The following is a 26,756-nucleotide window of genomic DNA, read 5'->3' on the forward strand; positions in this document are numbered from 1 at the left end:
CTCTATTTCATAATAGAGGGATTTTTTTGGTTAAACATTTGTTGTTATGGTGTCTTTTGTAGTGACCAAAAAAACAATTTCTTATGTACTGCATCATCTGTGTGGTAGCTTTGGCTGCTATCAAGATGTTTTTATTTTGGATTTCTGCAAATAATTGTTATTGTTATTACATTTTATTTAGTTGATAGCTGTAGTACTGGCTCTTATGCTAAGTGCACGTAATATTCTTTAACATGTAATTCACATATGCAAGGGAAATATATAAAGAATTTTGTAGTTGTATCTACAACATGTCATCTTCCTGAATAATTTACCTTTGTGACAATATTAGGCTAACTCTGGTAGACTTCTGTACTCATGAGTTAAAAATCAAGTACGAAATTATCCTTGGTCTTTTGGGAAAATGAGAATGATATGGCCAAGGATCAGAAAATTGAGCAAATGTTTTTCAGCATAAATATGCATCCTTTTCTTGAGAATCCTACAGCAAGATCTGTTTGTTATCCAACTAAAAATGATGCCTAACGAACACTTAGGGACATAAGCTTTCTTTCCTTTGATATGCAGTCATTTTCTCATTTCTAAGGAATGTTTATCAAATTGATTGTATTATATGTTTCAGAATTCAGAGGACTGTCTATTGTTTTAAAATATCATGAAGCAACTGGAACTTTTTATGTAGAGTTAAAACCAAATGACAAAATAAGGGAGATGCAAAATCACCTGAATTTACCAGTTGTTGCCCCATTGTGTGTATTTTCAGTTCTCATGTGTCCCCTGAGTTGCTCGTGCCAAATGCTAGATGGCTCTCTTGTACCCTGGATCACATATATCCCATCCCTCAGTGACCTCCTTTCACCTCTCCACATATTGCTAGATGGCATTTTTGACCCTTGGGCATACGTTTAATTTGTCTTTGAATATTTTCTATTTCCTTTCTGCTTTCTCTTCATTTTTTTTTGTACTCCGCTCATTCCAGCTGTCATTCTGATACTATTCCAAGAGGTCTTTTGCTCCTGCTTATCCATTCCCTATTTCTTTCTATAGTGAGGGTCTAAGTCCTGATCAAAATGCACAGTACGAAACCCATTATTTTCCTACTTGTCTTCAAATGTGTTTCAGGTCTTTATTGTTTACATCTACCATACTCAAATTAATACCTGCTTCAATGACATTCCAATCGCTGGCATTTTTTTTAATTTATATTTTCAATGTATCCCGTAATCAAGCAGTTCTAAGGAAAATATCACTTTCATCATGGACACTCCAATACAGATTATTCTTGGCTTGTATGCAGGTGTCGGGTAACTGTGAAGTCACAGCCTGAACTGATGATTGAGCACCTGCTGAAGGGGAGGGGGGGAGAATGGCTGGCCCAGGAAGCCCAGGTGCAAACAATTCACCTGTGCTTTCTACCTGACCTGAAGGAGTGGTCCCTGGATCCATTCCTTCATGGGCTCATTTAAGAATTAGCTGCAGAAGGGAAAATGTCTCCTGAATGAAGGCTACTTCCTGAGGAGTGCTCTATAGCTAGAGATCTTATCACCAGTCAAGCAAGTCAACTTTTTCCTACATATAATTATTGATAATTTTCACAATATTTAACCTGGCATCACAAAGAACAGATCAGAAGCAATTTTGCTGCTTCCTAGGGCTGACAGTAGTTAAACAGCAGGAATGAGTAGGACAAAGGAGAAAGAGAGGTTTGTATTGCAATTGGTTCACGTATACAATGTCAAAAGACAACTGTGCAGTTTCTGCCCAGAAAGTATGGCTCTGTCATACTTCAAGTGGGCAGAATGTAATAAGGTAACAGAAGCTGGCAAGAATTTTCAAGCTTCTCCCTAGCACAGTGCATCATGTTGTTGCTAAAATATTTTCTTTCCTGAAGAAAGCACTTGAGTATTTTTCCTACTGCCATCCTGAAGCAACGTGCTTTCAAAGCATGGCTAAGTCTGTAGTTGCTTTGTGTTAGTCAGATTTCTACCTTCTTTCCTTATCTTTTCATTTTCTTCCCATGATCTCCACCTCCTTTCTCATATCCATTATTTACTCTTTTTCTTGTCACAGAAATTCTAATGGCTGTCCACCTTTTTAATCAAGATTTGTTAGGAGTGAAGTCTTTTTTTCCTCTGTAGATAAATAATTCAGTAGAATTTGCAGTCCTTATTTTTTTCATCTGTTAATATATTTCAGTCCTACAAACTTGTCATCTGTTGCTATGAGGCAATGTTCATATTAGTAACTGATATTCTCCTCTGAGTTGATTAGAGAAACATTCTGTGCTTATAAAAGATTGTTTTCAGTACTTAAACAATTTCTACTTTTTGGTTATTTAGAGAAAATAATTTTATGTTCTCCATTTAATAGTCTCTACTTGTTTTTTCTTTCTTCTTTCACTCATATCATGACTTTCTATAAACTCCTTTCTTCTTCATTATTAAAATACACACTCAATTAAAAATGAACCCAAGAATGGAGAGTTAATTACTTCATGTCAGAAATGTCATTTACAGCTGGATATGCAACCTCAGCTCATCCTCCTGTGTACATAAATTTATTTTGCATGCTATTCTTCAAATGGTAATTGAAAATGCAAAGGGAGTGTATGTTGACACAGAGTAATTACACATTATGTGTTTCAGTCAGAGAATTAAAATTAATAATCTCATGAAAAGTGTAGGGGTTCTTTAATGATCACAGGTAGTTTGGACCTTTCTATGTCACAGTGAACAACAGAAAGATTGAGTTGCATCTGTGAGCATACTTTTGTATTCTGAGCTCAAGCTTAAAAATATGTGGAAAAGCATGCTGCCACAGCTGAACTTCAGAATGGCAATTGCCTATTAGGCACCTTGTTTTCCTAGCCAGTAGGCAAGGGCAGGAAACACAAAGTCGTCTGTTTTGGCAGGCTCCATCTCCCTGATAATAACATCTGAAAGTTAGTGCTGAGCTTTGCTCTTCTGGGCAATCACAGAAGGTAAAGGACAGTATAGATCCTGTAGAAGAGCTTTTGTAGCAGGGTGGCCTCTCATCAGTACTTGTTGCTGATATGAAGAAATGTAATGGGTTCCTCCTAGAAGGAATAAAGTGACTTTGTTTCTTTCCACAGTCATTCGATTTTTCTTCATAGCCCCTTGTGTCTTGTAAAACAAACAAACAAACAAAACTTTATAGCATCTTATGGTAATGATTTCCTCGACATATTTTGCTCTTCATGAATATCTTCTATCCTCCTCTCAGCTGCCAGTACATCTTCATTCTTGAGTATTTTTCACACAGAAAGTGGTGAGGCACTGAAACAAGTTGCCCAGAGATGTAGTGAGTACCCCATCCCTGGAGATGTTCACAGCCAGATTGGATGGGGCTTTTGTCAACTTGATCCAGTACCTGATTAAGTGGTTGGAACTCTTTGTACAGCCTGGGGACTAGAACTAGATGATCTTTAAGGTCCCTTCTAATCCCTGCTGATCTGTGATTTAATTGGATATGGAGGCTACTTCTGGAAGTGAAGGAAAAAAAATTAATTTCACAGTGAAGCAGAATACTTGCTGTATGAATATAATTTTTTTAATGCATTGGTCTTGTTGGACAGCATTTAATTATCTACTTCTAATCACTTAAGTCTATACAGGAGTCATACATTACTGTTTTTCACAGGAATTGAATTTCCATGCTTACCTCTGCCTAATGCTTTTTGGGATTAGTATTCTGAAGAGTTAATTTAAGTATGTGAGACTAAGTAAATATGTGTACCTTAGTTAGTCTGCTTTTTGCAGCGGTTCTCATATCCTAATTTTAAATATTCAAGAAAGCACTTTTTTTGTTCTTCTTTCCAATATAGAGGATTGTATGACCACTTACCATATTTTTTGTTCTTCTTTCCAATATAGAGGATTGTATGACCACTTACCATATATGACATAACAGGAAGGTAATAATAATGTCTGCTTTCACTTCTTCTTGACCATAATGTTGATAAAGCAGAACTTTTTTTTCCTTTTTTCCCAAATGGAAAAAGGACACATTGTTTTCTTCTGAACAAGCAACAAAAGCACATAAATATCCTCATTTCAGTGCTCATAGACAGCTTAACTAAGTGATCAAAGTTGACACCGTGTATTCAGGGTCTGAGTTTGCCCTTTCGAAATAATAGAAAAAGTCCCTCTGATTTCACTGGAAACAAGGAAGAGACTACAAATAAGTAGCTGTCCTCTGTGTTCCTCAGTTACAAATTTTGCTCTGTGGATAGGTAATTGGAGGGGATATCTCACCTGAGAACAATTCTGTGCTCATGTTTTGTGGGAAAAAAAAAAAATGCTGACAATATTGTTTTGATTATTTCCATATTTCTGCTTTTTCCTGAAGGTCTCAAATCCAGGAGTATTAACATATTAGTCAAAGATATTGTTGGAGAACAGTTAGAAGTATTTCGAAGAGAAACGCTAGAGAACATGGCTCAGATTTTCAAGACGGTGTCCAGTTTGTCAAATGATCTTGAAAATACAAAAGAATTAGCGAAGCACTTAAATGAAACCCAGCAAAAATTTTCTCTAGAAAACGACATGAGGCCAACAAATCTTGACATTTTGGAGCTGAAGAGTCACATGGTACAGATGAAAGAGGAAATTACCCTAATTTGTGACGAGCCTATGAAAGCTTTACAGAAAAAGCAGAAATCATTGGAAGACAACTTAGAGCATCAACAGTCAAGAAGTGTCATTTATTATGAATCTTTAAATAGGACCCTTAATGAAATGAGACATGCTCATGAACAGCTATTATCAGCTGAAGCATCTCCAAGACAAAACATCCCTTCAACAGATGAAGTTACAAAGTATAATGTTACAGAGTACATGTTTACTCTGCATGAGAAGGTGAAAAAGCAGGACCTGATAGTACTACAGATCTATGATGACTTAAGAGTCCAGGACAACAAAATTAACAACCTCAGTCTTGCACTGGAAATTCAGAGAGACTCTGTTCTGGGAGTCTGTGATGACATGTTGTCAGAGAGCAGGAAGGATTTCCAAATGCAGCTATCAGGAACCCAAGAAAATGTTGTTGTCCTAAACAAAAGTGTCTCTGATTTGGTCCTTTCATTGGACAGTAAGATGGACAAAATGAATGAGCAAATTAATGATTTGTCCTATGACATGGAGATCCTGCAACCCTTTATTGAACAAGGTCCACCTTTTAGTCTGACTTCTGAGTATGAACAACAAATCCAATCTGAAGCAATCACTGAGAAGCTTGAAAACCTCACAACTGTTGTTAACAGAATGAGTTCTACCATTCAGGAGCTCTCAAAAACTCAGGAGGGACTTAAAAACAAATCTCAGGATTATCAGGAGTTCTTGGAGAGTCGTATGAATGAATGCTCTGTGGAAATAGAAGATGGATTAAACAAGACCATGATGATAATAAACAGTGCTATTGATTCTATTCAAGACAAATACGTACAGAAAGATAAGTTACATGCTCTGAAAAATGAGACTGAGGTCTGCTGTGGCAGGGCTGAGAAACTGGACAGCCTGTTGGCTTTCCTTTCCCAATTCCAACAGTTGAATGAATCCATCTGGACATCACTTATTGGCAAGCAGAAGCATGAATTCACTTCGCAAGTAGTTCCATTGCTTTCTGATCTCCCACGTGTAGAGGCTGACAAAACTATCCTTCAAAATTTTAGAAGAATTTACTATATTTTAAATGAAACATCATCAAAAATGGACGATCAACAACAGGATATCACTCACCTGGAAGAAAAACTACTTGACTATCTGGAGGCATCAAAGGACCTTGAGGTTCGTCTCCTGGCTGCAGAGTCAAAAATTTCCAAGTTTTTGGCTAATAACTGTGTTTCACAGAAAAAAACAAAAACTGCTTTGACAGAGAAAGAACAAGCAGCCTTACTTCAGCTCCAGTCACTGACTTCCAGAATCAAGGCCCTGGAAACAAAGTCAATCCGTTTCTCAAACAGCATTCTACTTCTGAACAAGACTGTGCATGAGGCCTGGGGGTCGTGTCAAGATGCCAACAGCAGCATCCAGAAAGTGAATGCGAGTATACCTGTACTAATTCAGCTTGCTCAGCCAGATATTCCTCTGCTGCACAGAGGACTCCAAGAGCTCATTGAGTCTGTGCTTGAGATAAAAGCAGGGACTATCCTGACAAATCTAACACAGCATGTTGACACGTCGGTGGCAAGTGTAATAAACAATGTCACTAAACTTCAGAAGCAAGTGAAACCAACTATGAAGAAACCAGCTCCAGTGAAAAAAGGAGCAGCAAACATCACGATGAGTCTGACAAGCCGAAGTCAGAGAAATACAGATAATACCATAGATTCAGGTAACATGTTTTAGTCTATGCAAAATTTGTCACTTTTGTAACGGTCTTAAGCAATCAAGGTGATGAACTGAGTAAAAAAAGCCATAACAGAGGTGGCATAAGAACTTGATTTGAGGTGAATAAAGACTTAAAAGAATGCCATGAAAAGTGTCTCATGGGAATCTGGGGTTGCTCTATTCTCTTGCTTGCAAGAAGACTTTTTCTTTTGCATGAAGTCATCCAAAAGTTCCATGTAATTTTTCCTTAATAAGTTCATATTTGATCTATTTAAGTTTTGTATGCATATACTCAGTTGAAAACCTGACCTTTCAAACCTTACTGACCATTTAGACAAAATCTAAACTACAAGACTTCGTGCCTGCATATCAATTAGCAATTTCTGTAAAAATGTGCACACTGGAGGAGAAATCTGGAGTTGCATCAATGCTTTGCAGCATCAGTAGGGATGAAAAATATTAGAAATATTAAGCAAGTGAACACACCAAATGATTGCAATGAGGCTTTTGCCAGCTGCTTCAGAACTTCACTAAGATTATTAGTGCAGTAACAGTTATAACAGTATCCTTGCAGAATCAAGAGTCAGGCCATAAAGTAGGTTTGGCTCTTGAGTGTGGTTGGCTTTCAAATGTTTAAATTCAAACGTGATCATAAGAAATGAATTCATACGGATGATTTCATAAAAATACATTGAGTTATGCCTTTTGGCATCACTGCTGAGAGAAACATGTTTTATGGAAATATATTTTCTGACAAAGTACATAAAATGAAGAGTGGTTAAGTGACTAGGAATACTTAAAGGGAAGCTCATTCAGATTAAAATAAGCAGGATAGAGCAAATATAGGCAAGTGTCCAGATACTTTTTAGGACCCAGACCTAAATCTTTTCTATACAGCATTCCTAAAGGTAAAAACATCTCTGAAACTCTATTTGGTCCGTGTTGTCCCTGTTCTGAGCAGATATGGGGGGGTAAGGAGAGCTGCCAGTATTGTTATTGTGCAAGCTTGTCCTCTATCCTTTCCTTTTTCCACCTCCGCTAGGAACAGCCATTTCAGTATTCAGTGGAAGGATGCTTATTAACACCTCAATCCCACGAGTATCTTGACTTCTGCTGAAATCCATCCACTCTAGAGGAATTAACTCCTTCGTTATCTTTGCAAATAGGGAAGGCACGCTGAAAAATGCACTTGCAACAAAATTTGATTATTTTGACTTTGGAAACAGCAATTATTTTTCTGTTTTGTGTGTCTGTGTTTTCTGTCGGTTTCTCCTGCAGCACAGAATGAAAATATAAAACACTTGATTGCAATTAAAACAGGGAGAATAAAACCTGATGTCTTTTGATCCCTCCTGAGTCTTTTACATTGTTGGAAACTGTCACTAGTGCCACCTGCCTGAATCACAGCAAGTTGCCACCTGCTCTCTGCTTTATTGCATTTTATTGAATTAATGTCTTTCCTAGTTATTTACCTCATGATGGATTTTAACAAATAGCGTATTTGATAATGTTAACTTGTTCTCACTCTTACAGAAAGTGCAGATCTTTGCAGATACAGTGAAAACCCTATTTTTAAACAAGGTCTTCATAATGTGGAGGTTATGTAGTTTTCCAGTAGTAATGAACTCAATTAGGTTTTTTTTTTGCTTAGCAGAGTCATACATTATGTTAGTGAAAATTTAAGAAGTAAGACTATTATCTTAGTTGACAAGTATGCATTTTCTACGTTGATAGATTTTACTTTTCTAGGAAAGCTTTTTCTCTCTTAAGTTTCAGGAGACCATCCAGAAGTATGTGCTGACTGTCCTTAAGTTTCTATAAGAAACCTTAAGATTCAGTAGCTAATTATGGAACACGTTACCTCTTAGACCATCTTTTTAATTCACAGAGATTGGAATCATATTTTATATACAGTACGAATGTGAATGATAATTCTCATTGATTCCAGTGTGTTCAATATTTGATCCTTCTTGAACAGATTGCAGTTTTTCATTGACATTAATGTGTTCAGGACTTGGCCCTGAGGTAACATTTTCCACAGCAGTCATTTAAAATCAAATAGAAACAATGTGAATTTGTGTTATGTAGGAGGTACATGCAGTTTTGGAGACTTCTCATGTTGTGGATTGAATAAAAGAAAAGCTTTCATCAGGTAGAAGCCTGTATATGTGTACAAAGAATGGAAAATCCAGCTCTTTACCTGATAATAAATGTAATGACTGGGTTAATAAAAAAAGAATATCTTAAGATAGCTTCAAGTAGTTAATGTGAGGGTGATGCATTGCTTTAAAGAAAAAAATACCCAGTAAAATATTCATTGTTTTGATTATGAATTACATTTAGATTTACCTTCCAAACACTGTTCTAATATAGAAGAGCATGGTGCAGAACAAGGGCAGCGTATCTCAGTTCCCATTTGTCCACTGCCCATTGATTCTGTTCTCTAGGGAATCTAGGGGCTATTGCAGTTTTCAGAGGTAAATGTGCTCTTTGGAGGCATGTGTTAGTTGCGGTTGTCCTTCATTCAGATTATTCCATCCTCACATAAACATGAATAACTGAGAGTGCGAGGGTGTTATGTTAATTATTATGTTGATGTATTTTAAATGGTGCATGGTTGTAAGATTAAGGTTGTTTCTTTACGTTATCATCTTCCAGTTATCTTATTTCTGATCCATCCATCTTAGTACTTTCACGTGGGAATGACCGGAATCAATGCTCTCAGTACCCTGGAGAATGAAGTACCAAAGGAGTTTCAGTTTGTGATCTCAGTAATAGCTGCTTTTTATTTCATCTTGCTTCTGACACAAACTTAGCAAAGCAAGGCAACCTTCTGTACTGTAACAATGGATAATAACTTTCAGTGGCTATACTTCATGGTTTAGGAATTGCATGCTGGAACTGAAAGTGAAGTCAGAAAGCTTGCAATTGAGTACGTGGAAAATGTTTCTTTTTGTCAGATTTCAGTTGCACGCGATTTCTGACTCCTAAAAGAAATCCAGGCTTCCCTTTCATTTATATCCTGCAATTAATTTATCCTATTTAAATGTTTTGCATCTTGTATTTTAATTGTATGGATATGGTGCTGATTATAGTTCAGTTTTGTGGCATATGCTTCCATTTTGCCTATTTACTCTTTAGACTAACAGGTAGATGAAACAGCTTTGTGTTTAGTACTCCTGAAAACTGAATAGTGCTGAAAGACATGTATGGAGGCATTAGATGCATCTTAATAACAAAGAAGCACCTCAACGGAGTTGTCAGAGTCCAAGTTGTTTGGATCAATCTTGACAATATGCCTCCATCCTTAATCTGAGAGCAGAACTGCAGTGTGGCAAAGGGCCTCCTGTCCTTGGTTTTTGCTTGTGTTGTGAGTTGAGTGGTTATTTTGTTTCGTTTTTTAGTGTCACAGACGCAGCACTTGCCCCTGAGCTCTCTTCCAAGAACCTGAGGTCACTAATAGCTTGGCTACCTTGAGCAGTCTGACCTACCCCCCACACTGCACTCCTGCCCATGTTTTTGAGAGCCCCACTTCTTCTCGGGCCAGGAAAACCATTTGGATGTGATGCTCAGGGGCATGGTTTAGCAGAGTGTTGTTAGAGTTGGGTAGTATGGTTAGCTCGTGGTTGGACTCAATGATCTTTAAGGTCTTTTCCAGCCTGAGTGATTCTGTGGTTCTCAGGTCTTCCTGGGGACTTGCTGGGCTGTGGCTGGCCCTGGTTTCTGTGAGCAACTTGCCTTACTCTGCTTGTCACCTCTCTAGAAGGTGCCCTAGCCCTGCTGACACTCCTAGATCCAGTGGGCAGCTCTTTTTTGGCAGCTTTGGCACTGTCAAACTGAGAGGACTAAGCTAGCCATGATGAATAATTGTAGACTGACAGCTGGTCAGACCCTGTGCAGCCACATGCTTTAGTGGATTTCTCAGGTCTTCTAGTCTCTTAGGACATCCAGTGACATGATTGTGGAAACACTGGAAAGTCACTTCCTTTTCAGACATTTTCAGATTGAGCCCCTGGCATCACATTTTTCTATAAGGAGGCCATTAAATTGCTGAATGTTCTATTTGCTTCTAAACAATATTGCAGTAGATACTGGCAAAGCTTCATTTATTTTCTTTTTAATACTTATTTATACAGCATTGGCAGCCTATTTCCCAAAAGAGCTTCTGGCTGCTTGCCCTTCCAAAGAGTAGAAAAAACTCAGCCTTAACCAGCTATCCTCACTCATGCTGTATTGAGTAAAAACAGCAACTGCATTTCCTTTGTCTTCTGCTATTGGTAGTAGCAATTCAAGTTTTTTCATTTTCCTTATAAAGTGTTTCTTTTTCCTCATATACACTACTGACTTGTGAAAGATAAGATACATACTATAGTTGGAAATCTTTTTCTAATATGAACCTCTCAACATCTTTATCCTAGCCAGAGAACATTCGTAAAATGGGCACAGTACCTCAGAAGGGAACAAAAAGAAAATAAAGTAGAGAAGAGCAGCATCAACCAGAAATGGTAGCAAAAGTATATTGCCCATAGCAAACTTGTAATACACAAGAAAATTGCATAGACTGCTTGTTCATTGGCCTACTATTCTAAAAATCCTAATTGGCTCAAGGTACTTCACAGCGTTTTTTAGCTTCTAGAATCTGGAGCGTACATCTCAGATGTTGTTAAGCAACACTGCTCCACGGAGGACAATTTACTACAGGTGAAACTATGTCAGAATTTAGTTTAACTCCAACATTAAATTCACGCAAAGTTGTCCTTCCGTGGGCTGGTAAAGTGCTGTTCTCAGTCTTATTATCATTTCCTTTTACGTGGTCTTTTTCCTGTTTTTCCTGTTTCTTGGATATATCAGGTTTGCTCCAAAAGTGATGGCATCCCTTTCGTTATGTAGGTCCATGATGTTAGAAGTGGATGTTGGTGGTATGGCAGTAGAGGCTGAAACTTCCCACCAATATTCCATTGCATGTTCTTGCTGTGTGATGGATGGCAGCAGAGGGGCAATCTGACAGAATGGAGTCTGACATGGAAGGGTGAATGAAGTGAAGGTGTGGAACTGAATTCCTTTAAGTGGGAAAAAATGGCACCCACTGACATTCAATTGACTCTTGTTGAGCATTTCTGAAGAACAGTGGATATGAGCACAGTGAGGCGGTGGGTGGTGCATTTCAGCACTGATGTAGATTTTCATGACAAAGGCATGCAGGCATGTTTGTAGCTACAAAAGTGTATAGCTAATGGTGGTGACTATGCTGAAACACAGTGTTTTGTAGGTAAGAATTTATTCTATCAATGAGTGTTAATATGCTTTTTAAATCTATTGCAGTTTCCATGGGAATAAATAGGAGGCATTACTTTCAGGCTGGCCTACACATGCTTTGTTTATAATTTATGCCGATTAACAGGCTGGCTGTTGTGTGTTTCTGGAGTATGATAGCACGATCAGCTATTTTTCTTCCTATCCTGCTTTACTTTCATGCAGTATCTAAGCTGCTGAGGATGCTTGGTAAATACAAGTGAAAAATAACTTCAATTAAGTCTGCAGCAGAACTGTTATCTGGGAAGAAAAACATAATTTCCTCATGTCCAGTTGCCTGTGCGGTGACCCCAGTCACGACAGACCAAAATTGTGTGATTACAGCGTGGACATTAACTTTTGTTGAAAAGAATTACTGCTGTGTTTTTATTTTGTATGCTCTGTCAGTGCAAATTCAAGTGGCACTACAGAGTGTGATTTAGCATTCTGCTCACTGAACTGAAATTTCTCATGGAAAGTGGTTGCTGTAGTTGTTTTCCCTGGATGAGAATCTAAAGCTAACTATAGGCGTTACTGAAATAACTAGGTGTGAATATGTAGTTTAATACTTTTGTAAAAGACTTCTGAGTTCTCATCCACCAGTCTAGGTTTACAACAGGACTACGTGGAGTCAGAGCTCTTTCTAGTGCTCTGGTGGTAGTTCCTGTCAAAGAAAATATCATTTTATAAAGCACATGACTTTTATTTGACAAAAACAGAGGAAAAGAAAAACACGTCTTGGGGATGTTTTGTATTACGTTTTTCACAGAAATTTTTAATATTTAATACAGCCAGAATGTTGTTCCCCTGAACTGCTATGACAAAACATTACACCACTCAATAATAATCACCTAATAACTCAGAAGCACTGGAGTTACGTGTTTCTCAGTATTGACAGGATATGATTTGGTGAGCTCATACATATGAAGACAGGATGGCCATGTTCAGTGTGGGTCTACTGCAGAACCACCTGTTTGGTGTAATTTGCATTGCTTGTGTTATTAAACTTCTACAGCGATGTTGGTAGATATCTGGAAATGGAGATTATTTATGGACAAAGGACAAGTACCTGAAGTAGTCTGGATAGTATTTAGTACCTTTCAGCTCCATGAGCAGGTGATTCTGACACATTAGGGTGAATAGTATCATAGACCAGACAGTACATTGTCTGGACGTGAAATAAAAAATATGTGTTTTGGTCTATCTGAAGTTAAGTTGGCTCTGCCCTGGCAGAGCGGCTTTCTGTGCTTGTACTAGTGAAACCAAACCAAAGCACAGATCCCTCTGAAGCAACAGGAAAATAATTCTTTTTCTCATCAAAAGAAGGAAATAAAATGGAATATGTCAGCACTGCCTCTTCCAAGTTTTCCTGTTTGTGCAGCATTGTCAGCTCCAAGCCTCTCAGCATGTTTCCACTCTTCGCAAAGATTAATTAGCTTGTCCAGCCTATTTCTTAAATCACATGATCATAATCTGCTGATTTTCACTTGTCTTTGCTTTTGTGTCTGAGAGTAAGAGTAGAACACTGAGAGAGGAAGAGGGCTGAACCAGCTGTAAGGTGGTCACCACAAAAGTCACTGTGAGCCACTGGTGTTGGGAGCTCTATGGTTTCTGTGTCAGGAGGTGTGAGTTCTCAGCATCCCCAAATCCTTAAGGGAATGAGTATCCTCCAAATCAAATATGTCCTGAGGACCAGCTGTAGGTTTACCTTGCCTTAAATTGTTATAGAAAGGCTCATGTTGGGAATAGCAGAAGGAACATCTGCTAAAGCTTGGCAATAACTTGGCTTTGCTGGCTTTAAATTTTTATTCTGGGGAGAAATGTCAGGAGAAAGGGAGGGAAGAAATGAGCAAAGACTCTGATTTCTTGACAGAAATGACTTGAACTGTACAATCATAGCTATTCAGATATTTCAGCTTTTTAATGGTTCTTATGCGTGTCAAGTCAAAGGTTTGTAATATTTTCCATCTTACTACTTGTACCCAAACCCCTGAGACCAAGAACTCAGATTTTCTAGGTATTTCTGAATAATTTGGAAACTAGCTGAGGATATGTTATGTTCAAGCAAAGAGGTAGGCTGCTGTATTACTTGGACAGGATCTGAGGTTGGCCTTCACACAGAATGCTGTGAGAAATGCTGCTGGTTTTCTGAATTGCTTAAGAGGCTTCCCAGAATACTGAAAACTTCGGGCACTGTCACAGTAATGACTGTTTGGGTATGTGCGTACCATTGCAACTTGAAGTTTTTGGTTTTCCTTTCTCTCTATCACAGGGCAGTATCCAGCTTGTGTCAGCTCCCCATGCCAGAATGGAGGAACCTGTATCAATGACAGACAGGGTTTTGTTTGTGCTTGTCGCCACCCCTTTGGAGGAGTCAGTTGCAGTACAAAGCTGGTGAACGATGATACTCCGAGTGTCGGCAAGTAAAGAATTGGATAGAGCAATATGCTAGCAGCATGGGACTTTGCCCCGAGGTCTAATTAGAACACATTTGCTGGTCCAAGGTCTCTCATTTCACTTTAATGAGTACCAAATCAGGTAGTAGTGTCCTGTGTTGAAGTCATCAATCCCTGTGGGTAACTCACAATCTCTTTTTTTTAATATAACCAGCCAGTGGGATTAAATTGGGTTGGCACCAGTTATAAAGCTGGAAATCTCCCTGGTGACTTCTGCAGTAGGCTGCTGAGGGATGGTATGCTATAGCTGGGGGGGAAGTGAAATTTGTGTCACTTGAGAATACCTGCTTTAGCACTGCAAGAAATGCCCTATAAATACCGCTAGCTACCATAATAGATGAGATTATGGCCTGAAGGGAGGCCTTTTAGGCATAACTCTGGTTTTCACTAGCAAGCCATACAGCCTTTAAAAATGTTTCAAAGGAAATTAGAAATTGTGCTTATTTAGTCCAGAAAACAAATAAATAATTTACATGCAAGCTGCATGGAATGCTAAATTAATGCATTTTTTTTTATAGCTGTTTGGCTGATTGTCAATCATGACAACATATGAATAGGGAATAAAATCATTTTTACAGTGGCATGGTATCATAGTGTGCATGCTCAGCTGGAAGAGAAAACATACACTTTTTACTACCTCATTTAACATCAGGAGTGCCAAATTTCTTCACAATTTGTCTAAGATTTGTGGGGAAAATTCTTGGCTTCAGCACACACAGATAAACAGTGGAAGAGATCCTGGGGAAGGAAATAAATTGGGAATAGAGAGAGGGGAGAAATAAGAGGAAAAAATAGCAGCTCTCTTAATGATAACTTAGTATATGCAGTCACAGTGTTACCTTGCTGTTTTTAAAATCTTCCTTTTTTTTTTTTTTTTGTTGCACCTAGCACTAATTATGAAGAAAATTACTTTTTATACAGCACAGAAAAATGCTGTGCTTATATAAAACCATAAATTAGTCACTTGAGCCACTAAGTTATGATTTCAGATATGATTTCTGGCTGATCCAAGTTACCTTTCTATAATATAAAAAGAGGAATGCGAGAGAAATACAAAGGGCATTGTTTGAAACTGTTCTTTATTCCTTTTCAGATTTTTCAAAGGGATCATACAGATATGCACCTATGGTGGCCTTTTTTGCCTCTCATACGTATGGGATGACGACTCCAGGACCCATCAGATTTAACAATCTGGATGTCAACTATGGAGCTTCATTTGCCCCAGCAACTGGGAAGTTCCATGTTCCATATCTTGGGGTGTATGTTTTTGAATATACCATTGAATCATTTAGTCCCCGTGCCTCTGGCTATTTGGTTGTTGATGGAACAGACAAACTCAGTTTTCAGGCTGAAAATATTAATAGTAATAAATACATTGACAGAGTAATTACCGGAAATGCATTATTGGAGTTAAATTATGGTCAAGAAGTCTGGCTTAGACTGGCAACGGGTTCTATAGCAGCCAAGTACCCACCGGTCACTACGTTTAGTGGTTACTTATTGTATCGAACCTAAATCACTCATAAATGTAAACTTATACCATCAAATGAAGCACCTGGCATATACGTTTATCTTTCCTTTAAATATTTCACTTCTTTCACAGCACTAAGTTTTTGAAAGTAACTAAAGCAATGGCATTGGCATTTGAAGTGTCTAGTGGGCTGATTCTCCAGGTTGCTTGTGCATGCTACAAGGAGTCCATAGGTTGTGATTTTTGGAAAAATAAGCATCCTCCTTTTGTAAACATGAGTCAGAAGCACAGATCTAATTATGTCCTACATTTCCATTGGAAAAACAGACAAGGAAGCTGAGAATCAATTCTCAAGAATAATCAGAGCTGCTTTTGGTTACTACTTTACAACATGATTGCACACCAAAGGAGATGGATAGATTTTGGTGATTTGAATGATGTATTGCTACTTAGCTCATTGTACCAAAGAGTAATCATGTACAGATTTTTTTGCAGAAAAAAAATGCTTTACTCAGTTTGCTTGATATTATCCACCAGGTACCTCGGTATATCAACAATTAATTGATTCAAAATTTCACATGGAACCCATATGATAAGAAACTTATATTTTGTATTGTAGAAAAAGAATCTATGTGTTTATGTGCTCGAATCAGAAATAAGGTGGTCATTTTTAGTGTTGAATATTATTAGTCATAGGAAAAACATTATAATGGACTTGGAGACTTACTCGTGCTTAAAGCATTTAAATCACAGCTGAATTTCCTTAGGTGACGTCTTTTTGAGCAAGCATTGTTATAGGGGTTTTATGCATGTTTTGGCATGTAGTCTTTAGCCTATAGTACACAAGGCTAAATGAGATAACCATAGCTGTCCTTTCTAAATTTGAACTCTATAAATCTCTGATACTTGTTTGTTTCTGTTTTATATTCACTGGCTACTAAGGCAGGATGAAGTGAACTATGAACTTCAGTCTGCATAATCTCAACTGTGATTACCGAGCACCAAACCAATAAAAAAGTTTTCACTCTATACTATGACTGCCTGTGTAAATCATGCATCACGTTGCCCATTGCCTCAAAGGGGAGCAGTTTGAACATAACTGAGTAAAAGTAAGACAACTGATTTTTACATACTTATTCCAGAAGATACTACCCCTAACGTATACAAACTGGGAAGTGTATGCTGGTAAAAATTTTACGATGAAGTGGATGTTATTTCTTCACAATGAACACCAGATACTGTAGTTCATCCTCTCTTTCTCTATTTTGCATACTGAGTTCATTAAATAGTTTAACCTCTAAATGGTAGGTCCAGTCTTCATACTTAATGCTAAGAGCATCAGTACTCCTCCTGTGCTGCTGCTGGAGCCCAGCCTGGTGCCTAAGGTTCAACTTATGCTGAGCTGCAGGGTTGCTTAATTTCTTGGGAAGTTGTTCAAAGTGTCCTGTAACAGCAGACGTGATCAGGGTTTTCTGTGGTCTTCCTTCAAAATTAAGGCTTCTCTTAAATGCTGGAAAACACAAGGGAGGGCATAAAGTTGTCTCACCATCTGCTCTAATCTTGGGTTTATCCTGCTATGGAATAGGAATCATGTTTGACCTAGGGAAATGCATACTGCCTACTGCAAGCTGTCCCATTGCATCTCCTTTTTTTTTTTCCTGAGCACAGTGATCTGAAAGAAAGCCTCTTATCACTTCTTTGCTGCAACCAGCCGGTTGGTTACATGTCCGAGGCTCATTTTCTGTTCTGAAAGGCTTACTGTGATTTCAAGGGAGATGAAAATGTTAAAGTAAAGTCCATTTTTCTGCAGACCTAAATCCATTAACTACTTGTTAATGGATCTTGCAGCATGTAAGTACTGAAAAATATCCTATGTTTCCCTAAAGGATCTGAAATTAACAAAGCCACTATACTAACTGCAAATTTCACTAACAGGTTGGAATGTTTTTCTGTTGCTTGCATTTTTGTTTTGGATTTTTTTGAAGCCTTAATTTCTTTCATTTTTGTGGCAGATGGATTCTTGAGATACCATGATGCTTGAATGAGTGTACTACAGATCTTTCTACTGTTGCATACTGTATTTTTCTGTAAACACTCAAAGTCCTTGATAGAACACTGACTCAGCCTACCGTATCATTGAATTTTATCAAACTTAATGACCGCGTGCTGCAATCCCCCCTTGTATGATTTTGTCATTCTAATGTGTTTAGTCTTCTTTATTCCTGCTGTGGCTATGGCTAAGTGGCGTGAAAATTACTCTGCAGATGAAATTGAAATGACCCACCAGAGACTGTATGTCTATTTTAACTTGACTTTCTTTGCCCTTGCTGCCCTTGCCACTATGTGGTACAGGCTTGCTCCTCCACTCTTTTTCACCAGTAACCAGAAACTTTCTAGCCCATTTTATTCTTTTTCCTTCCTCTGTTGTTGTTGTTGTTGTTGTTTTTTTCATCATGAGGCTCCTAATTCCTTAGTTGCAGAGTAAATACTCTATTTAAAGCTGCATCTGTAGATGCAACACAGGGAAATAATTTACCTAATTCAAAATAATACTGAAACTTATGCTCATCATACTATTTAAAACACAAAAAAGAAATAATCTTTTAAAAATATAATAAATATACATTATACTTTTTTATACTGCACAGTAAACCATTAAAATATTTCCTCAGATGTGTTAAAATTAAATGCGCTTGGCTTTGTTTTTAAAAATTAATATTCTGCACCAGGAATGCAGGTTTGCATTGGCTGCTGAGGCTTATTTGTGGGCCTGTGGCCCCGTGCCTTGTGTGCTTGGACTAATGAAGCACATAATATCGTAAAATAACTGAGGATCAATAAAATGAATCAGCCTACCTATTATGCAGACAATACTAAATCTATCAGTCTGAAAACCCAGGAGAACTTTGTAGGAATCAGGTAGGAAAGGTGGTTCCTAAGGTATTTTGTCACTCTCCTGCTTTCATTTTTGCTGTCTGATTTACATTCCCTAATAACAACAGGCTGCAAATCTGGATGTTCATCACTATCCACAGACCCAGTGAGGGATCACAAAGCTATCCTGAGACTTTGTACTATAGAGTGAATGGTGTTCTCTTTATTTGGGGGACTCAATAACCATGGCAACATTTGGTCTGGCTTGGCTTTGACAAGCCCATCCAATTTACTCCAGAGCCTGCATTATCTTTTCTTTACCTATACCAAGTTATCGCTGAATACATTCCCCAGCTGCTCATATACTTAGCATTCTTGTTAAGCTCAGCAGTTTATTTTCCTTGCGTACCTTTTCTAGTTGAATAGACAGCAAAGCTCTGCTTCTTTTCAGCTCATGCCAAATTCCTCTTTTAACATGTGTTTGCCTGGTGTTATTGTTGCTCTCTGCCCATACATCTGGGATATGTTTGTTCAGTTGTTTATTTCTTGGATAATAACATCCATGTTTCTAACAAATGCAAAGAAAGATGTTTATTTCTGAATTTAGGTATTGATATGAACTCATTTTCTAGAAGTAACACTGCAGCTAAATCCCATCAAAATCAGTGAGAGTAGAATAACAAGTGCTTTGAGACTGTTGCAAAAGCGGATGTTCATAGCAGTGGTATTTGGGCATGTGAGCAGATGAGCTCAAAACAAATTTACAAAAATAAAATGCAAAAAGACACTTGATATGAGAGGAAATGGTCTCAAGTTGTGCCAGGGAAGGCTTAGGTTGGATATCAGAAAAAACTTCTTTACAAAAAGAGTGGTTAAGCACAGGAATAGGCTCCCCAGGGAGGTGGTTGAGTCTCCATCTCTGAATATGTTTAAAAACCATTTGGACATTGTGCTTAGGGACATGATTTATCGGAGGGTTGTTAGAGTTAGTGTGCTTAGGTTGTGGTTGGACTCGATGATCTTTAAGGTCTTTTCCAACCTGAGCAATTCTATGATTCTATGATATTTCCAAATAAACTGTGTACAAAAAATGTACCCACAAAGACGGTAGATATACACATTTTTGTTATCGAGGAGAAGCAACTGCTTCAACATTGTATATGACACCAAACTGTGAACACAAATTGAAAAGATCAGCAAATGAAATAGAAAATGATTGCAGTGAGGCTAGCAGCTTTGTGGATTTCATTAACCCTTTCAGGTTGTCAGATATATCATGGAGTTAACAAGGTCTGCAGTTTTCATTCAATTAATTAATTTCATTCAGTTCATTAATTTGCTAAATTCCTCTTTGTACACTCAGCTGACTGCTAGAAAGCACAAGGCCCAGACTACCATTTCTGTGCTTCAGTGGTATCAAAAGGAGAAGATTTCTTGAGTTACAGTGGAAGTGTTACAGTGGAAGCCTTTATACTTATTAAATCTTCTTGGTGTAATTATGTTTTCAGCAGAGTTCTATAAGAAATACAAGTATTTATCACAGCTTTGCATTCAGAATGTACATTAAATGTCTAGTTCTAGTCATTTGCTATTTGTAAAGTTGTCATTCTCCTTTTTGTAAGAGAGCAGGAATGGCAGGAGAGCTGTCAAGAGTGATATTTAATGAAGCAGTGTCTTTAAATGGGACTCCAGTCAAGAGTGCTTAGAAAGAAAACTTTATTATCAAGCTGCTCTCTTGTTGAAGTTGCTATAGACATGTTACAGCGAACACGCTGACTTGTAATGAACTTCCCTGCCCTGCTTAAATCTGTGGTGGTTGCTAAATAAAAAACAGTCTTCTGCATTCACATATTCCATGTAAACAAACTGAAGTGTTTCTGAAAATATTTATTGGGGAGGTTGCTGTTGAAAATTCTTATCTTAGCAAAAGCAAGTTGCAAACAGAACAGACCATAGCTGTTTACAAACAGTGGACAAATGCTTCCAGAACGCTTACAGTTTGGATCTGCAGAAGTTGCATGCTATACAAATGATCTGAAGTGCTCAGTAATTTTTTATAATTACTAGAAGCCTTTTGAATAGTTTGTAAACCCATTAGAGAAAACCATTTTATCTCACATCCACACAGATATAGCATCATGAAGACTTGGTTGTCTCAGATTAATTCACACTTTTGACACTAAATGTGCCAAGACACTAAGAGTGCTCCCTAACTGTGAGTGCTCTTCCATCTTATCTAGTGTCAAAGTCAAGAACAATAGCAACTAAAAAATGAACAGAGTTATCCTCGGCTCTATCTGACTACTTGGACTCCTTCATGAGTTGCCTTGCAAGGGAACAAAAATTCAGCTAGGCTACATTGCTAAGCCATGGCTTGAACCAATGACTGAACACCTGGTTAAGGCACACAGCCAGCCCCGCGAGCACAGGTTAAAACAATTCACCTGTGTGATTGGAAGGGGTAGAACCTGGTCCCACCCTTCCCTAAATCTCATTTAAGGGCTGGCTGCCACAAAGGAATGTTCTCTACTTGGAGTTCCTTCTTTTGGGAGAATTTGAAAAGCTCTGATCCTTGGCATGGGTAAGAAAGTGTTTCTTTTTTTCATTAACTGGATTGTAGCCATTATTCTTTTTTGGGTAATTTAAAATTGGTTATCTCCTATTGCCTTTCCTTACAGCTATTTACTGGTGTTTTTTGTTTTTTTGGTTTTTTTTAGCTTAAAACTGTGGTTTAGCTTAAAAGAAGGAGTCTGTAACTTCTGTTTACTTACTGCTCTGTCCATACTGATCTTCCTTTGGCTTGTAAGACAAAAATAATCATTAAATGAACCATGAGGCTCTTTTCAAGTTTGACTATGTCAGGTTCTTACGATTCCAAATAATGTTCTGAGCTACCTTGGGGAGAAAAGCTCAATCATTATCAAAATGGGAATTGATTGATTGAATTGAAGGTAAGGAATAACTATTGTGGAAATACGTGTTTAAGAATGTGATGTCATTACATTTTGCAGTGAACTACTGAGGCAGGCTTTAAAAGTTGTATTGTTTTTCTCAACATATTGAGGCAGGATGAAGTCTACAAAGCAAACTCCTCATTTCAATTCCACTAGCTTTCCACTTTTCCACTTGCTTGTTTTCTGCTGTGTTTGTACCTTTCCATTTTCACAGCACTGTAAGATAGAATTATGAGCCCCACTGCCTGAAACCAGTGTGACTGTTGCACACAGCAGTATCTGTTTTTTATTTAAGTGAAATGTGACCACAAGAAGTGAATTTCAGTAACTTGCCCAGAAACTACCTGGTGCAGTTGTAGGTAACTGGTGGCAGGATGAAGTGCTGCCTCTAACTAGTTTTACTGCTGCCTTTGTAAATTGGAAGGCTCTTGCTTCTCAACTATTGAGTAAAGAATGAAGTTCTGTGGTAGAAGAGGCTGCCTCAGAGTAATCTTTCATCATCATCCAATTTGCGACTTTTCTTCTCAACGTGATTTTCAAAAGTGCTGACAAAGAACAGCTTGGTTACAAAGCACCTTCCCAGGTAATGCCTTTAATGAGAAATTTGTGTTGTTGTTTTGATCTTTGCCCAGCATGATGACTGTCCTTTGCAGAGCTATAGCACAAGCAGTGTGCTTATGCATGCTGAGGACAGCATCCTAGCAGTGCTGATGCTGTTGGACTTGTCTCTTGAACCTGACAGAATTGATCAGGGAAGTTCACCTCTGCACTGCCCAATACTTCTGCAGTACTCCAGACTTTCTGTAGTGACACCTAGTTCTGTGCTTGTATCTTGCTTTTTTTTCTTGCTTGTTCACTCCAGATACATTATGAAACCTCATGAGGGCTTGGTTTTTACATCCATGCTCAGAGTTCCTGTGTTTCTTTCAGGAGCAGGTAGTCCATGGTAACTGTCATTGTTATGCTGATTATTCACTGGTTTAGTTATCAGTTACCCAGGGCTATGACCAAATCTTGTTACTTCTATAATCTAGGAAGCATGAAAAGAATTAGCTTGAGAATGGCATCTTTTTCTATCACCTCAGTATAACTCTAATCTGTTCTTAAGTGTGCGTTTCATGATATCTGATCTAATTTGTTCATGTGATCTTCATGAATGTAATTGTGTTCCTGTGCTCCTGCTTAGGATCTGGTCTGCGAGCATGCTGCTTTAGTTGGCCCTAGTATGTTTATCTGCATGTGCTTTAAGGAATTAAACTTCTCAAGGGTAACTTCCTGTCAGGGCTGTTCCTGAACAGCTTTCTCCTCCCTGCCTCTTTCACAAGTATGTCTCTATATGACATAGTAATTGCACACAGTTTCTGTCTGACCAGCCTGCCCAGGATGTGGAACCAAAAAGTTTATCAGGAATGTGCAGTAAATACCCGGAGGAAAACATAAATGGAAGACTTTGATGTCTCTAAGGATAAAAACTAACTTCAATAGAGCTACACTTAGTGGTAACTGTAGAGAAGGAGAGCCTAATCTGGTATCATGTCTGGTTTTATACATATTGATTGTGAAAACTAATTTAAAATACATTCAATTATTCTGTTTTTTTCTCCTCGTGGGACCACTTTGATGTCTGGCATTTTCTAGTTGGAGTGGAACTATTTGTCATAGTATTTTTAAAAGTTCACTCAAGTCTATGCATTCCTCTGGAGTTCCCAGAACATCTGAAGCTGAACACTTCAGAATTCAAAGAAGCTTTGCTCAAATACATAGATAAAAAAAAAATATATATATGTTTTCATAGAAACAGTTGCGATGCTTTTAGAGCATCCCCTCATTTTCACACCCTGACTTCCCTTCACAGCTTGCAGATCTGAATGGTTTGTTTTGAAGTCACAAAGCTTCTCTGTATTCTGTGAGGAGCTGTGAACGTAATTCCTCTGTGGAACTATGCAGATTGCTGAGGTGCTGTAATCTTTCGGAAAACAGTGAAATTTTGCTTTGGAAGTTCACTCCTGTTTACTTGTACATTGCCAGTTCCAAAAAGACTTCAGTGCGCATGTGCCCTCATGATCCTTTCATCCCACCATATAGAATGAGCTTGGGATTCACAGCTGCTAATTGGATAATTATTGCATTGTGAAACTGCACAGAAGGGTTAATTCGAGACTTATAAAAAGGAAACAAAGAAATCAGAAGGAAAACATTCTTTTTGTTTGCATCTCCTTCCTTTGTGGTATTGCTATCTAAAAATGTTTTTCCAAGAGTAAAGCAAACAGCTTGATTCTTAAGGATAGCGATGAGGGTGTTTTTTTTTTTCTTGAGTGCTGTCACGAGTATAATTACACTGTCAAGAGTTCACGTATGTTCCTCTGGTTGCCGTGTGGTTCTGTTTCAGCTATCTGACTTCTACCTCTCGTGGGATCTGCACCCCTTATACAGTTGTAACATTGCTACTAGCCCAAAATAGTTGTGTTGGTGCAGCCATGGGTTGGACGCAACCTGCCCACCACTGCCACTTTGTGCCAAATGGATGAACATGACAGCTCTGTTCCCCAGAGGCTCCTGGCTTCTGCTTTGTAACAGGTGGTGGCACAGCAGGATCTGAGCCAAGGAATGTCACCAGAAATTGAAAGTGGGAGAGGGAAGGATGGAGAAGCTATGTGAGATTGTAAAGCAAGGAAATACATACATAGATAAAACATGATAAAAACTGAGGTGTGAGATGCATCTTTATGTATTTAAGTATGTTACCAGGGAGAGAGAGAGAAGTGAGCATGAGGGGAAAACCCGCAGAGGGAAAGGGAAGATGTGCAGCTGAAGGCTGCAGTGCTGTTACAGAATATCCAAAGCAAGAAAGCAGCAAGGGACAAAGGAAAAGCAATATGTGGTGTGCAGTACTAACACAGAGAAGAATACAAGGGAGGACATAACATAGAATAAAGCAGTATTAAGAAAAAAACAAAAACTGAGGGAGGAAAGAGGGGGGGGGGGGGGAATGATACAGACAGATTAATTAGCAAGGATTTCTGTTAGAAGACAGTGAGTGCACTGGGTCCTGCTGATTGTTCCAAGGGGACAGCTGAGACTCGACTCTGTAGGCCTGGATAGGAGTTGATGGTTGACGTGACCTGGATGCAGTTTCTATTGGTGTGGCTTGAGACACACCCCTGGAGCAACAGTCACCTGGCTATGGATGCACTGGCTTTAATTATGGAAGACAGTTATGGGAATAAGGGACAAACATAAACAAAATGAGTGTGGTCTGGACACTTTACTTTTATTTTTATTGTCCTATTTGTTACTTACAATTAACAGGCTATTTCCTTGCATACTTTTCTCTCTTCGTGCTCTGAAATTTGTTCTTGGCAACACTATGGTTGTGAACAGTATCATAATTTCTTTTTTTCCTTAAGCTCAAGAGAGCATCTAAAGCATGCTATGGTCTGAGTTGACACTGTTCAACTGATTTCCAAATAAGTGAACCGAAGCTGACATGAGGAGCTGGTATGACAGAGAATGGAGGGAAGAGGAATTTCCCCTAACGTTACAGCACAGAATTAATCGTGATAGATTTGATACTGTTTTCATTTTTTACCAGTGCTGTTGAATCAGAATAGATATTAGGAAAGCTTTCCATTTTCTACTCTCCTGTGATATGACACTTAGCTGACAGAAAGATGACTTATTTGCTTTTCCAGCACGTCTACGCAGTTCATGCTTGTCACATGGTAAAGCCTTTCTGATTTATTGTGTTTCTGTGGAAAAACACATCTTGTCTTTGCGTTTTATAATAACGTTCTTCTATGACTTCATGACAAGTGAGTTTGAGTTCTAATTCTGGAAATAACGCTGTGTGTGATCCTTCCAGTTTCTTCTAAATATTGAGAAGTTTGAGCAACCGTATTCACGGCTGGATTGTGAAGTAATTATTGGAAATAACTTGTTAGGCCCCTTTCTTAAAAGAAGAAAAGCATTGAAGAAATCTCCAGGGTGGAGTACAAAGAATATGCAAGGAGTTTGTTCCGTGGTAATTCCCTGAACAACATCAGACCTGTAGATGTTAGTCTGTTAGCACCACCAGGGGAGCTTGGTACGATGACTGTAAGAGATGCAGTGGGGAACAAGGTGTAACATTCAGCACCTAGGCTCTGTCGTGAGATTGCAGCTATGGGAACTTCTTGGTACAATGGAACTGACTAACTGTTCAGTAGTCACTCTGACTTATTAGCTGTTCTGTTTTTCTGTTGCAACAATTGCAACAAAGATAGGTATGATTAGAGTAACTCAAGCTCTGCCTGAGAATAAAAAAAAATAGTATAAAAGTAGCTGAAAAGAGAAGGAATTCTGGGAAAGGTACCTTTGCAGACAAAAGGGAGGATGTTGTTGACTTTTGGGATGGGCTGAATCTCTCTTCCTCCTGGTTAGGGATGCCTAAAGGGTAAGATTTGCGCTCTTACTGTGGTTGTACTGTGTGCTTCCCCTTGGAAATATAAGAACGTCTACAGAATTATTCCATAGTTTAACACATTTGTGATTGGCTGTATTATTTACATTGTTGGTGTTAACACGTGTTCTGCAGACAAGGTATTAATCACCAGCAATTCAGAAGAATCTGTCATCTGTTGTTCCAATAAAGAGCTCTATTCTATAAGCCAGTTGTAAGAGCTCTCATTGGGGGTGGTCACGTGAGTCCATTCAGCACAGCTATATGAAGAGGTTCTGAGCTATGGGGGAATCTGAAATCATAAAAATTCTTATTGTATGTGACCAAATCACCTAAGGCTGATCATACTGTAGGCTGTATGCAACTGGACCTGCAGTGCCAAAGTGGGTATTAACACATTCACACAACACAAGGTGCTTCCTATGAAGATTTGTCTTGCCACTGGCAGTATGAGTGAAGTGATTAGTGTTGATTGATTTCATCAGATGAGGCAAGAAATGGGAGAAACAGTGAAGAATCAGTGTGAAGTTAAGATGGGTCTGAGTGCTTTCCTTTAAAAGTAGTCTATCAAAGCTAACAAACCAGTTCTTTAGTCTAATTTTACTTGTTGCTGGGAATTGCTTTTGTATGTAGTGTAGGAATACTCTGGGCTCAAAAATGCCCTGTGTTGTCACTAAGATCATAAACATAAGCATTCTTCAGGCTTCATTTATTTTTTTGATGGAGTTTTATTTGCCTGATTTTTCTAATGCTAACGTACTAGACCTGAAAAATAAGGCATAAAAAGGGGGATAGGCATTTTGATCTTGAGTAAAGGTTGAGGTTTCATGTAAATCCTGACTTGATGATCTGGATGCTCAAGTAGTAGTACTGGGTGAGTTATGGAAACTTAATATTACATTTATTTGTGCAGGATGTCAGGTT

At 38.3% G+C, this 26,756-nt stretch overlaps 1 protein-coding gene across 2 annotated transcripts in view; it reads left to right on the top strand.

Moving 5' to 3' along the window:
* The window catches only part of MMRN1 (multimerin 1), a 47,946-nt gene extending 31,359 nt beyond the window's left edge, over positions 1 to 16,587 (top strand). For both annotated transcript variants that reach the window (XM_031607504.2, XM_031607503.2), the window contains 3 exons: positions 4,369 to 6,351; positions 13,912 to 14,058; positions 15,189 to 16,587. In XM_031607504.2, coding sequence (XP_031463364.2) covers positions 4,369 to 6,351; positions 13,912 to 14,058; positions 15,189 to 15,610 — 2,552 coding nt within the window. In that variant the 3' untranslated portion in view covers positions 15,611 to 16,587. The remainder of the gene's footprint in view (positions 1 to 4,368; positions 6,352 to 13,911; positions 14,059 to 15,188) is intronic.
* Positions 16,588 to 26,756: the final 10,169 nt, after the last annotated feature.

The sequence above is a fragment of the Phasianus colchicus genome, chromosome 4 (assembly GCF_987193195.1).
Source record: "Phasianus colchicus chromosome 4, bPhaCol1.hap1.1, whole genome shotgun sequence".
Lineage (NCBI taxonomy): Eukaryota > Metazoa > Chordata > Aves > Galliformes > Phasianidae > Phasianus > Phasianus colchicus.